This window comes from Temnothorax curvispinosus, unplaced genomic scaffold (assembly GCF_003070985.1).
Source record: "Temnothorax curvispinosus isolate PA1 unplaced genomic scaffold, ASM307098v1 QBEX01011250.1, whole genome shotgun sequence".
In the NCBI taxonomy this organism is placed as follows: Eukaryota; Metazoa; Arthropoda; class Insecta; order Hymenoptera; family Formicidae; genus Temnothorax; species Temnothorax curvispinosus.
The window spans coordinates 663,450-677,307 of NW_020221030.1; the positions used below are offsets into that span (position 1 = coordinate 663,450).

General features: G+C 33.4%; 3 protein-coding genes across 3 annotated transcripts; all 3 read right to left on the minus strand.

Annotated features, from left to right (window-relative positions):
- Positions 1 to 385: 385 nt before the first annotated feature.
- Positions 386 to 4,611, minus strand: LOC112461299 (IQ and ubiquitin-like domain-containing protein). The gene is made up of 6 exons (XM_025026495.1): positions 4,189 to 4,611; positions 3,441 to 3,668; positions 2,265 to 2,809; positions 1,153 to 1,341; positions 621 to 999; positions 386 to 533 (listed from the first exon to the last, which is right to left on the minus strand). Exons 1-6 carry the CDS (start codon positions 4,410 to 4,412, stop codon positions 386 to 388), a joined length of 1,713 nt encoding a protein of 570 aa, XP_024882263.1. The 5' UTR covers positions 4,413 to 4,611.
- A 143-nt stretch (positions 4,612 to 4,754) lies between these two features.
- Positions 4,755 to 10,960, minus strand: LOC112461304 (N-alpha-acetyltransferase 35, NatC auxiliary subunit). The gene is made up of 10 exons (XM_025026503.1): positions 10,761 to 10,960; positions 10,512 to 10,573; positions 8,134 to 8,669; positions 7,713 to 7,905; positions 7,359 to 7,540; positions 6,954 to 7,286; positions 6,367 to 6,756; positions 6,107 to 6,280; positions 5,877 to 5,993; positions 4,755 to 5,787 (listed from the first exon to the last, which is right to left on the minus strand). The coding sequence occupies exons 1-10, from the start codon at positions 10,817 to 10,819 to the stop codon at positions 5,647 to 5,649; spliced, it is 2,187 nt and encodes a 728-aa protein (XP_024882271.1). The 5' UTR covers positions 10,820 to 10,960; the 3' UTR covers positions 4,755 to 5,646.
- Positions 10,961 to 11,977: 1,017 nt separating this feature from the next.
- LOC112461303 lies at positions 11,978 to 13,151 on the minus strand. Its single transcript, XM_025026502.1, has 2 exons — positions 12,673 to 13,151; positions 11,978 to 12,572 (listed from the first exon to the last, which is right to left on the minus strand). Exons 1-2 carry the CDS (start codon positions 13,085 to 13,087, stop codon positions 12,364 to 12,366), a joined length of 624 nt encoding a protein of 207 aa, XP_024882270.1. The 5' UTR covers positions 13,088 to 13,151; the 3' UTR covers positions 11,978 to 12,363.
- Between the last annotated feature and the right edge of the window lie 707 nt (positions 13,152 to 13,858).

The following is a 13,858-nucleotide window of genomic DNA, read 5'->3' on the forward strand; positions in this document are numbered from 1 at the left end:
TCTCCAATCAATTTCCAAATTTACCGTAGTATACTGTGAAAACATATCAAATTTTTTAACGGCTTTTGTTTCATTTGCTCCATTTTACTTTTTTTCTCTTTACGAATTTATGTGTAGATGTGTATAAACCACACATTTTATTCAGACAATATTTGAACGAACAAAATACAGCGAAATCAAAGAATGAAACTTTTATGTAACAAAAGTTTATTAAATCTCTGACTAATCGCTATACCAATATATAATTCGTAATAGCATCGATTCGATGCTACATTAAAGTTGAACCGATAAAAAAATATGTTACGAAAGGATTTAATCGTTTATTAAAAGTTTATTTAATCGCTTATTCAATCGTTTATTTAAACATTTAAAATATTCACGGAATTTAGCGTGATACAATTCCTTCTCTTAATTTGTATTTTTTAGATGGCTCGTAATTCTCCACGGTTACCGGTGGTTTGTACTCTATCCCATTTTGAATCTTTGAGAAGCGAAAGGATTCGCAGAAATCTTTTTCGAAAATAATCAGCTGTCTAAAAATATATTTAAAAAGTCAGAAATTGTTATACTATTTTGATAAAAACGCGTAAATAGTGACAGAAGCGTTCAAGTACACGTACTTGAAATAATTCTTTGCAATCTGATGTCTCAAATCAATCTGGCTTATCAAATGCTCCGAATATATCGCAGCGAGATCGTCAATGTAATAATGCATGTCGGCTTCGTCCTTCGTCAGAAGAATGCAATTCCAAGGCGCCCATTCGACGTCTTTCTGATATCTGACCATTCTCAGAATAAAAAGATCTCGAGTCTTACTGACTGCCGATTGACCTTGCCAAATGTGATTAACCAAGTGATAAATATCTTGCTCTTGCATCATAAATGCCAAAGCGGAAGCGCTGCCCCGACGTTCCTCCTCAGCTCGCACGCAATTTAATATAAACATATAAGGTTCGTAATCCACATGCGCAATATTACGTCGGCTTAGAGAATTGCAGCCTTAAGAAAACATGTATCTAATTAGTTTTAAAAGTTTATTAGTTTTATATTTAGATATAAGAAATCAAAATTCAAAAATTAAAATCTTATCAGTAAATTTTTAGGTAAGAAGTTTTATTTACATAAATATCTAATACTATGTTCGATACTCACTTTTGCAAATTGATAGCTTCTTCATTCTAGTATGTATTAAAAATCTACGGATGGGGAGAAGCTTTAAACAATTCCGGCAAAGTTTAGTTTCTGTTTCTAAAGGTTCGCGCAATTCGTTGTCCTTAGAATCCCTAGTGACACATTCGCAGCCGCAAATTCCATACATTCTTACAAAATTCAAGTAAGTATCTATAATATAAGATACATTTATTATGTTATTATACTAAAAGCAAGCACGTTGCAAGATAAAATAAAAGATTCTGGGAAACTCTAAATATATAACTTAATTTTTTAATTAAACTTTGTGTTAAATGCAATTTATAAAAATATTAACACTCTCCTTCTTACGTCTTTTAAATTATATTTATCGTTCATGAAATGTACAAATATGTTAGCATTGTCGAGCGTGGCCTATTTGACAGCGCATTGGTCTATTGAGCCAAAGGTCCCGGGTTCGATTCCCGGTAGAGCTAGAAAAATTATATTCGCTCGTTCTCCTCTCGGAAGGCAATGGCAAGCCACCGAGAGTATGTCTTGCCAAAAGAACTTAAAAAAAAAAAAAACATTTGGCAAGTGAATTTTGAAACATTGCTGGATGAATTAATTGCAACACTGTCTGCAATTTATTCAGTAGTGTTTTCGAATTCACTTGCCAAATGTTTTATATATTTTTTCATTTTTCTTTTTTCCATTTTTTTAATTTTTTTTTTTTACCATACCATACAAATAGATATTAATTTCTGTTACTCGTTTTTAAATATTAACAGTGTTATTGACCTCATGCTATATTTTTGTTAAATCACTTGATAAGGACCCGGCGCGAAGCCTGGGTCGAAACGTCGTGTAACTATATGTATGGATTGCCAATTTGTCGTCGAAAGAAATATACTTAATTTTGGTTTAATAACATTGGCGGAACAAACACTTACTTTGTGATACAAATTATTATTATTATTAATATATTGTCTAACCAGTGCTATCAGTTGTTAGTAAAAATAGTTCACTGATAGCATCAATTATTTATTTTTTCAATTTTCGTTATTTTATCATCCGTTATTATTAATAATATATAATATTACATTATTTAATATTATTAATATTAATAAACTTACGCGTTATCCTTTCGTTTAAATAATCGAGCGATAAACCCTCAATCTTTCGATTCAACAACGCGATTTCTTGATCCAGCAAAGACAACAAATCAAGTGCCTCGACACAATTGTGCATCTCAACCGCCTTTCTCAATGTTATCAATAATTTCATCCGTTCCTCCGAACTAACATCGCGATTGTTCAATGCGTTATAAATTTCTCTGAATTCCCGAGCCTTCTGAATTTTTATAGTGATCATCTCCACGAATTTTCCCTTGTAACCGCTCCATCTTATCGGCTTGCAATTCACTGTTAAAAATCTGAGAACCCTTTGTTTCCGATATGATCTCTTGATCGCTTGTTTATGTTTATCGATGTGATTGAGCATCTCTACCGTTTTCTCTAAAATCATACAACTCTCGGCACCCTGACCCGCCTTGAACAGCCGCGACTTTATATCCTTTAAACGATCAATCCTCCATCCTTCGACCAGATTATAAAGCATGTCAAAGTCCGCTCTCGATCGAGGATATATTTGACGAAGAATATTCTGTTTATGCCGCAACCTGTACAAAAAGGATGTAATATGCGAGTTTATATGGCACGAATATAAGATGTGGAATAAGACTACCCGAGCATCCTCAAAAGTGCTGTAAACAAAATATATTCTACGAAAAAGAATATGAAAAAAATTACTCTGATTATATTCTTGAAACTGTGCAAAGAGTTTTTTTTATATATCTTCCTGTCTCCAATATTTTCTAAATATATTCGAAATATATTTGGAAGAGTATATCAGGTTTATTTCTTACATCAAGCAGATATTTTTTTAGTAAAAATTTATTCAATGCCAAATAAACTTTTGGTTTAACAAAATTTTGATTTAAGATTTTATCGCACATTTAAAAATGATAATAAATTAAATATAAAAATACATTTATTTTTTAGAAAAATTAAACGTTTAAAAAAAGATAATAAAAAATGCGGAGGACCCAAGACACTCCAGATAAACTTTGCTAGTGAATAAAGGCTCATCGCGGCATATTAGTAATTATCTTAATTATTAATTATTTTTTAAAATCAGACAATTATTCTTTATTATTATAAATACAGAACAGAGAGTATAAATTATCGTGTTTAAAAGTTTCAATAAACGTTTTCTCTTTCACATTGAATAGTTCATGTCAACTGAATTACTTGTTTGCAATAGCTTTCTCTTCTTCGTATCTTTTACATTTATCAACCATGTCACGATAAGCTTGCGCGCATTCCTTGATGTATTTCCTCCATCTGTATGCTCGATAATTTCTCTGAATTACACGTGCATGCCGATCTAAATTAAGTCGCAAGTGCATGTCAACGTAGCTCTCATAAGACTTTACAGTCTTGTATTTATCCGCCTCGTTAGGTACATAATAGTCTTCTCTAAATTGATAACGCGAAATATTCAGTTAGTACGATTTATAAAAGTTTAAAGCCATTTCTTGACTTCAAAAGAAATTCAATACATATAATTGAGTATATTTATTTTAATTCACTTATTTCTTGCAGAATTATTGTATAGTTTAATTACAAATTAATAATGCAGCTAAGTTAATATACAAAATGTTTAATTAAAACAATAATAGAAAATTATGGTACAATAATTATAAAGATTACATAAAATGGAATTTTATTCTTGCGTCAATAAATAAGAAGGCCTTTATTTTAATGAGTATTGAAATTTTCAATATTTTCTCTCTCCATTTCTCAGTAGGTAATCGACACAATAATTTGTAACTAATTACATATTGTTACAAATAACATATTATAACAATATATATAAAAGAATAATTTTATTATTATTGCATATAGCATGCTATCTCCATAATATGCAATTAGACGCGATGTTATATGCTTTGGAGAGACTGGACACGTCATATAAATTTATTTAAATATTTAGTACCGCCACATCTGCGTCGCACGATGACGCAAGGATTGTGTTGCTCTGTCATTCGTTTGCACACATTGCACCGCCCTGCTATATGCATTCTTCACGGGTCCTCCCTTTGACAAAGGTCCGGTCTGCGAAGTTGCATTTACATATTCTACTCCGGTAATTTTATGTCGCCATCCACCCAGGTAAGGCTTGAGAATCCTTTGTTTTTCTATTCCAACCGACGAGATCATCGCTAAGAATTAGTGGTTACTTAAATCGTTTTTTCTTTTATTTATATCGATAACAAATTTTATAAACACGACGTTACAAACATCCTCTAACTTCCTCTAGATAAACTTTTTTACATTACGATCCTAATCGCGTATATGTTATTTACTGGACTTCATACATGACATTTTCTATTTTGATATAGATTAAGTTAATATACAAGGAAATATATTAACATAATACATTAATAATATTATGTTAACATATAAGAAAATAAAAAATAAATTGTACATTTTCTTTCTATAGCTCTTTATTACTTTCATTTAAAAAAAAGCATTTAAATAAAATTTTATTAAATTATATCAGCAAAAATAAAAAGTAACTTAATATTTTCTATATTAATTTATGAAGAATACGAAGAAAACAGTAGCACAAAAAAGTATTCAGACTTGAATTTGAGACATATAGCACTTAATTTAAAAATAAAATTCCAAAAAGTAATAAATAATATATTATTAACCTTAGCTAACCATACTCATTTTCGAGTCCTTAATTCGCCACAGCCCAGTTCGTGAGATCGCTCGACTTCGTCGCACTGTCATTTTCATTCTAATTAATATTTTTAAGCAAATGTTGTAGAAATTGGAAATATAGCAGAATCGGAATACAGACTCCGAGTAAGATGTTTATGATAGTATCAGGTCAAGAAAATAATTTGAATTTAAACTGAACTTATTATAAGGAAACTAGAAAATTATGTTATTATGTAAAGACTAGAAAACCGAAAAAAAAAACAGCGGTCCATTGGACCGGAGTGCGGCGAGCTGGTTAAAATGGTGTGCGAGAAAATTGTATCTATGTTTGAGATTTTTATCACTTCCTATATTGCAGAACGTATTTACAACTCACATCAATTTGTAATTCTTAAGACTCTAATATACTTATTTATAATATTCATCATAATTTTTTAGTTTAATGTACGATTTCCTACAAAACCAAAAAATTTATGTACAAATATTATTTCCTTCCAGGAACAAGGCTGCACAAAAATAGCATCAAATGCATTTAAGATTTAGGTACAATGAATTTTAAGATTTACAATGTGTTCAAACAATGGAAGGAAATGCATAGAACAAAGAGATCATTTAAAGATACCTAAAAGGAAAAGGATCGAATTAAAGACAGATACTTTTCCGCATTTTAGTGAAATAAATAACGTGTCCTTTACATTGTGAGAAAAATTGATAAATATGTGATTTAAGTTATTTTAATGAGAGGAAAATGCCGATGGCAAGAAAAATCGAAGACCGGTGGTTCCTTTGAGTCTTTTTTGTGTCCGTCAGCCAATAGCTTCAGCACCACAAAATTTGTCTTTGCTACTTTTAATAAATTGTTGATCTACAAAACAAAAAATTAAATAGTAAAAATAAATATTCTAAACTAGTTCTCTATTGTGCAATTATAAATTTATATTTTTATAAACTTACTTCGTTTTCTATTAAATTATTTGATGGATAAAGCAACAATGCACGTTCCAACATATTTCTAGCTTGATGAAAATGTCGACAACCGGCAACATATTGTATTTCACTGGTAACTTTTTCCTACAAGAATAAAAGTTAAATTCAATTTATCTGTTTAAAACATTAATGCTTATAGTGCAATTTCTATGTATTATGATTTAAAAGATATAAAACTGATTAAATATTATACTTACATTTCTTTTATGCATTTGAGCATTTGTCATGTCCAGAAATTCTTGATAATGAACGGGCGGTGGCGTTAACAAAGATGAAAACGGCAATAATCGATGCTCATATCTCACCCGCTCAGAATCGAACTGTATTTCTGGAAGTGGAATTTTTTCATCCATGCGAAAACCGACTAGAGCCTGAAAATTTCATAACTTCTTTATTATACACCGAAAATTGTATATCCTTTATTTGCAAATTTTTCTTTAAAATGTGTGTAACTTACTTTATAATATCCGCCACATATATTTTGCAAAGCCTGGTACATTAATATCTCCAAATTATACGGTCTAGGCGTCGATTTTTTCTTCTTATTCTTAGAGCTCTTTTTGCTTCTACCCTTATGAGTATCATTGTGTACGTCCTGCTCCGCTAAGAACGTATCAGCCCGTGTAATCGCAGATACGAGCCATCCGTATAGAAATTCATATAGATACCAAAAGATATAGTGGTACTCGTGCACCGAATACAACTCGAGCTCGAAACCACTTAATAGATACATGACCATCACACGCAGCGTGTGATATAAAATCCAGGTACCAAAACAGGCCAAGTGAGGCCTTGGTGTATCACTTTTTAAAGATAGAGTGTGCAAATAGCCATCAACTCTCTCCGCCTAAAACATGTATTTCAAATTTTGAACTTATTACTATTTTGTTTAAAAATATGCTTTATTTAAAATGAAATTGCTAATGTTCTAATGTCGTAAAAAAAAACTCTTTTAGATAGAATGAATAAAAGGGCAGACAACGAAAGATGTTATAAGAAAAAAACATGTAAAAAGTATAACTTAAAAAATTCCACGATTCTTACTTCATCTTGCAGCGTCGCAAAGTCTTCCAATAAATGTGCCAATTTATCTCTTTGTCTTGCCCTATTATGTCCACTGAGCTGCAACAGGTTTCCGAATAAGCCGACACAATGCGACAGAAAGCTGTCGACGTACTCCTTAGCCTGGTGATTCTGAAGCAACGTACTTTTTGGCAACAACACAGGTGGTGCGATGAAATTTCGCGCCGCGTCTCTCAGAACATCGGCGAAATTGTGAACACCGAATACGCGATTAGTGATAGGCAAGTAAACGATTTGTAGCATAGACCTGGACAATATGCACGGACTCTGACGTGAGAATTCCAAGAAAAAATCCTAAAAAGAAATTCGTTTAAGTTCGATATAAATTCAGCACTGATGACGAAGCATTAATTAATCGCTAATTACCAAGGCCGCGTGAAATCCGATATGACTTGTGATCTTGGTAACCATTTTGAATCTGTTTATCAATTCGCTTAAATATTCTAAGGCATCTATCCTTGGCTTAATTTTCGTGTATCGAGGGAACGTCGGTGGCAACAATCTTTGATTTACCATCGGATCAAATCCCATAATGTTTGGATGATTAGCTGCATGTATAATTGAAAATAACAAATTATACCTTCTTGCATAAATATTGCTCCTCGTATAAGAGAAAGTCACATAAGTATAAATTTTTCATAAAAAGGTAACCGATTCTAAGTTCATGAAAATTATGTATAATGAAAAGGGAATTATATAATATTGCCAATGTATACTTACAAACTTCGTCAGCTTTTTCTCCGCGAACTACCGTTGAAATCATAATATTAAGCATATCGGAACAATTTGACAACAATCTCTGGCAATCACTTAAATTCTGTTGCAACTGCTGCTTCCGGCCCATCAATGTTAACACTTGATAGAACATTTTGGTAAATCGGATCCTCGCGTAAAGTGCAATTCCATCGTTATACTACAAGAAAATATTATCAATAAAGTCACAGTCATAGATAAATATAACAAAATAATAATCATACGTAAAAAGATAGATGTGAAAGTAATAAAGTAAGTATTAAAATTAAAGAATAAGACATATATCTTGAAATCTGAATCTAAACAAAATAAAAACTAAAAGTTACAAAGAGATTTATCTGAATCTATAAACAAAATAAAAACTAAAAGTTACAAAACTAAAAGTTACCTCCTTCTCAGATTCGACATCGACGAGTTTTATCCGACTTTTCCGATGAAGTTCCTCTTCAACTTCCCGCAACATCGATATCGTTTTTTGTTCTGTAATGTCTTGCTGTAATCTATAGCCATAGGTAACGCTCTGAAAATCCTCCTCTTCAAATACCAAAGCTTTATTAATGCAGTCCTTAATTATCTCTATTATCTTATAAACTGCATAACAGAAGGTCTTCAAAGGCTTATCTAGTATTTGCGCAGGCTGATGCAAATACAAGTTCGTGAATACGGTTTGCGCAAGACTATGTCCCTCCAACCAAGATACTATACACGCATATGTGGAGTCTATTATCCCTATAATTTCGGCGGGTGTAAAGTTGTCCAGTTTGATCGCGCCTGAATCGACCGCTTGGGTAAAAGTGCAAGGCTTGTTGTTCCCCCGATTGCACAACATGCCAGCATCCATTTTCGGATCCATCATCTCGATTGCAGACATGGCCTCAAATAACCCGAACAGCTCATCATGTAATAATTCTCCCAGTTCCAACTCTGAATGCAAAATGCAGAAATATATATTGGCGCGTCCCAAAAATAATAAATGTAAAATATTGTTACAATTAATATTAATTTAATATTATTTTTATTTTTAGAGATTAAAACAAGTTCATAATTCAATCTTGAAAATTTCTTATGTAATATAACAATTCTATTCTGATACATATTCTATGATACAGTGGTGTGCAATTTTTTATGCTCGTGACCCCTTTCCTCAGAAATTTGTCGCGATCCATTAATTTTTTTAACATTCATATAAATAAAAATAAGTTATATATAAGGATAATTATAATTTAAGAAATTAGTCGTTTTAATTTATGTAAAATTTAATAATTTTTTTACATTCTAGTACATGTAATTTTTATAAATGAAATTAAATTGTACATTAATACATATTAAAAGTAGAAAAAATTTTGCAATCTCCAGTAACTTTTATGCGACTCTTCAAGAGAATTATGCACCACTAATATATAGTATTCTATAATATATATATAGTATACATAAATATATTACTATCACATTATAAATTCGATACACGTTCCTCATAAACTTTACATGCAGGATATATTTTCTACTTATTTGCTTGGGCTTCTATTAATGCTATATTTATGTCAACATTTATGTGAAATAGATTTTGATAGGATTAAATCAGAAAACATAAACACAGAGAGGAAAGAGATTAACATAAAGCGAGGGAGCTTTTTTTTGTAATATTTATTATAATTTGCGATTAGATCTAACATATTTTTTAGAATTTACAAAATTAAGAAAAGCATATAAAGTATGCAAATATAATATTAAGATATCAGGCAGAAAAACACTAGGCAAAATGACATGATTTAGATTGACGATAAAGCAACGTTGATAAAAATCAAGACATTGTAACAATTCACAAAAAATTCAATGACTGTATGAAATACAAATATATATGTACATATGTTACAATTGAAATACGTTTTCTTCTCAAATGTTTTTTTATTTTTCTTGTCCTACATAGAAAAGATAAGAAAAGAAAAAAATAGTTAAAAATTAATATAATAACAAGATAGAATCACAATTTAAACGCTACGTTTACGATATAATAAATTGTTAAACAAATCTGGAAAATACTTAAATTTAAAGAGAGTAGCCTATTTAAAGAAAATATCTGTTTTTTCTTTCCACTTAAACCTTCTTTTTACTTCTGCTAATTTCTGTTTCCTTTTTCTCTATCTTATTTCAAACATGAAAAGCGTTTAGTATGTAAAAAAAACCGAAAATCAACAGAGGGGTTCGATTCTTGAAATCATTCGCAAGATAAATATATGTGCAGATTCTGCTCTTACAGAAAAGTTGCAAATTGGCTATCGCTTAATCAATCAACGTATAGATTGTTCGTAAAAACGGAATTTGCGTATATGTTTACCCTGCAAATGAATCAAGAATCAGGTCCCAGATCCAACGGGTCTGTTTTCTATCACTGAACTGGCAGTGCTAGTTCAAGAACTGTATATACATTGGGTCAGTTTTCTTTTGCTCAACTAGCTGTGCTAGTTCAAAGTTTGTCTCTTCTACTCCACATTGAGAGGAAAAGGATAAACTCTGAACTAATGTCAGTTCAGCAACAAAAAACTGACCCATTGTGTACATACACTAGCCATAAGAGTCTTTTACATACGTTTCTCACACTTCAATGTATATGTACATAAACTTCTCGAACTAGCAGCCAGTGTAGCAATAGAAAACAGGTCCCCAACGTTCATAAGACAAGGCCGCAGAGACGAAGAGAGCGCGCGGGACAGAGTGAACGATAGTCGAGTATATGACAAGATAACGATCGGTTTGGCAGTCAAGTACCTGTGATCGCCTCGAAGAACTCTTGAGTGATGTCCACCCAGTTATGCGCGACCTGGTCGAATCTACAAGACAAAAGCAGAAGGACGCAGTTAAAAAATACCGCCGTACGGTGTGCGAGCGGACACGGCGCGGTTAGGTTAAATCGTCATCGAGCGTCGCGACGCTGGCACGACGAACCGCCACGTCCATCGTTCGCCAGCGATCCGCGAACGTGGCTCTCCACCGCGATTCGTCCGCATCGAAACTTACGATAAATCTTTATCCTCGTTCATATCAATTGAATTCTGATCCTCCACCGCGGTCGCCATTATTGTGGACGATTTATATTCTGTCACCTCGTCGCAGATGTCTGATTGTACCACTCCGTTGCCAGTTGCGCCAAAAGTCCCTGAGAAACGCTAGCCTATCTCATGCGAGATTCCGCAAACGCCTGAAGTCGATCCCCATCTAGCGATAATGGAGGATTCACACCGCGTCCGGCGTTCGACCGATAAATCTTCCATAAAAGAGAGAAGAATGAGAGGCCGGCGATTTTCTTGGGACGCTTTTGCTAGGCCGTACAGTAGCGCCACACATCCACTATCAGGAATTAGAACTACGAGTCACATCCATTTTTCGATACTGTCGATGAATTTGGTTCATGTCCGTGCTATGTATACATCCATTTTTCGATATTGTCGGTCTTTCGTGTCCGAACTACCCAGCTGGAGGCGATATGGCCGCGGCGACACGCGCCGGCTATGCCACGATGCCACGCATTTCGGGTATCGTGTCTCGTGCCTCGCCTGCCAAGACTGGGACACTGAGAATTGAAAATTGATAATTGAGAATTGGGGATTGGAAATTGGGAATTAAGAATTGAGAATTGGGAATTGTGAATTGGGAATTGAATTCTCAATTCTCAATTCCCAATTCCCAATTTTCAATTCTCAATTTCCAATTCCCAATTCCCAATTTTCAATTCTCAATTCCCAATTTTCAATTCCCAATTCCCAATTCCCAATTTTCAATTCTTAATTCCCAATTCCCAATTTTCAATTCTCAATTCTCAATTCTCAATTCCCAATTGCCAATTTTCAATTCTCAATTCTCAATTCTCATAGAAAGAGATCCAGAGTGAGTTTAATCGGAGCATCGCGTTAATCGGAGACTGTGATGTCGGGCTTTATAATTAAGAGTGGGGTCGATTCTATCTTGGGACGAGGTGAAAATTACAAAAGTGAGGAAATTCACTAGAGAATCTACAATTTCATTTGTCGAAATCTAGTAAATCTGTTCACTTTTGTAATTTTAACCTCACGGATTGAGATTGGATTGAAATGTAATCAATCAGAATAAAGAAAACTAATTTCAAGTTTAGTGAACTTTGCTCTAATTGATCAAATTTCAATCTAATCTCAATCCCAATCCGTAGTCTGATCACGGCTTAATAGGAATAGACCCCTAGGTCTGAAAAGAAGAGCACATAACATACACATAGATTTATTTTCATATAATTTTTCTCAATTTTCATAAGCGTCATTTTATCAATACATATTCACTTAGAATCACAGTATACATAAGCACAGTGTTTGTTCGATGTGAAAATTAGGATTCGAATAGCTTAGATTGATAAATATATTCTAATTCAAAGATAAAGATTAACAGATAAAGAGAAGGACGTTAAACAAAATAATTGTGATTTGTAGATAACCATTGAGAAATTAAAAAACGAATTACTTCATTGTTTTCAAAGAACAAACACAAATTGAATAACTCATATTTATAATTGAAATTAAAAAACATGAATATAAAAAAATGTTAGACTAGACTAGAGTCCCTTTATAAAGGGACTCTATACTAGAGTAGTTATTTACAATAATTTTTTAGCGCTCTCAGCTTCTTCGTTGAGTTGTATTTCCAGCGCATTGGCTTCTACGCAACTTTCCTCCGCCACTTCCTCCGCAGCAAACCTCACTTCTTGCTCATATTTTTTAAATGTTTTAAAATCTGGATACGGAATGTTCATACATGTTAGTAATTTTTTGAAGCGTGTCCATCCTAAACCAGAATGTAAGATACCTGCCAAGGGGCGAACAATTCAATATACAATGTACACAAATGGTAAATAGTAATTATAAGATCAATAACAATAGAATAATAATCTATCGTAAAGTATTACCTAATGCTGCTTGCGAATTAATGTCGAAGTGAACTCTACGTTTGTCGACGGTACGTCGTTGGGTGTTTGTGCAAACTTCATTCACGACTTGGCACTTGTGACACAGCACTAGAAATAGAGAAGCCAAGCCTCTTCGCCCCTCACTCTGTATGTTCTGTAAAGAAAGGACCTCGCCACAAGAACAACACCACAACTGCTGTCCCAGAACGTTCAAATCGACAATGCGTCGTCCATCGATGACATTTGTTTGCTGTTCCATATCGTCCACAGTTTCGTTGGTTACGGGATCACCTTCCTCAGGTTTACTCGAAACTTTTCTTCGCATTTGTCCAGCTTTTCGTTGAGCGAGTCTTTTTTCATAAACTGCTTTTGTAACTAGTTTGCCTTTCCACCGATAACTTTGCGTTTTTGGCATTGTAAACCATCGAGATAACCTCGCACGGCTCGCACCAAGTCTCGCGCTGTTTTGATACCTCCGCAAGGCTGCTTACAGCCTTGTGTACACGGTTTAAGCCAATCAACTTGCAGCTCTTACAGAAAAGCAGCAGTTTCATTGGCTTAAACCGAGACGAAACTCGTGATCGTGATCGCGATTGTGTAAATCAAACCATACATTGCAGTGTTGTCACGTCTATTAGGGCTTTAATGTACGTGTACTGAAGTAAGATGCGACATTCCTTTATTCCTTTATCTTATTCCTTATTTTTCTCATTGTGACTGAGCCCTTATCGCATAACAATGGCCGCATTCAGCAGACACAACTGTTGAGTTCGTCTTATCAACACTCTGCGTTGATTGGTTGGTTCTAAAAGTAAGAGCCAATCACGTTCGACTGCTACTCAGCGGCTTGGTCTGCTGAACGCGCCCAATGTTTTAAATTTATATAATGGCCTAGTTTACACCGATCACTTGATACGCGTATTAAATAGTAAATAACTAGTAAATAAGTCTGATTATTGGCTGATCAGTTCAAATATACTATATGATACGCGTATCAAAAGATCGGTGTAAACTAGGCCAGTAAGTTAAATAATATTCAAATTATCGTGTTCACATGATACCTACTTATCTTTTTTGACATTATTGAAGTTACATTTGTTTATTAGCGCTGCTGAATAATGTTTTTAGTTTTTGGAAAAATTGACGTTATAAAGTTGAAATCAGGGCATTTTCACTGTCAAAAGTT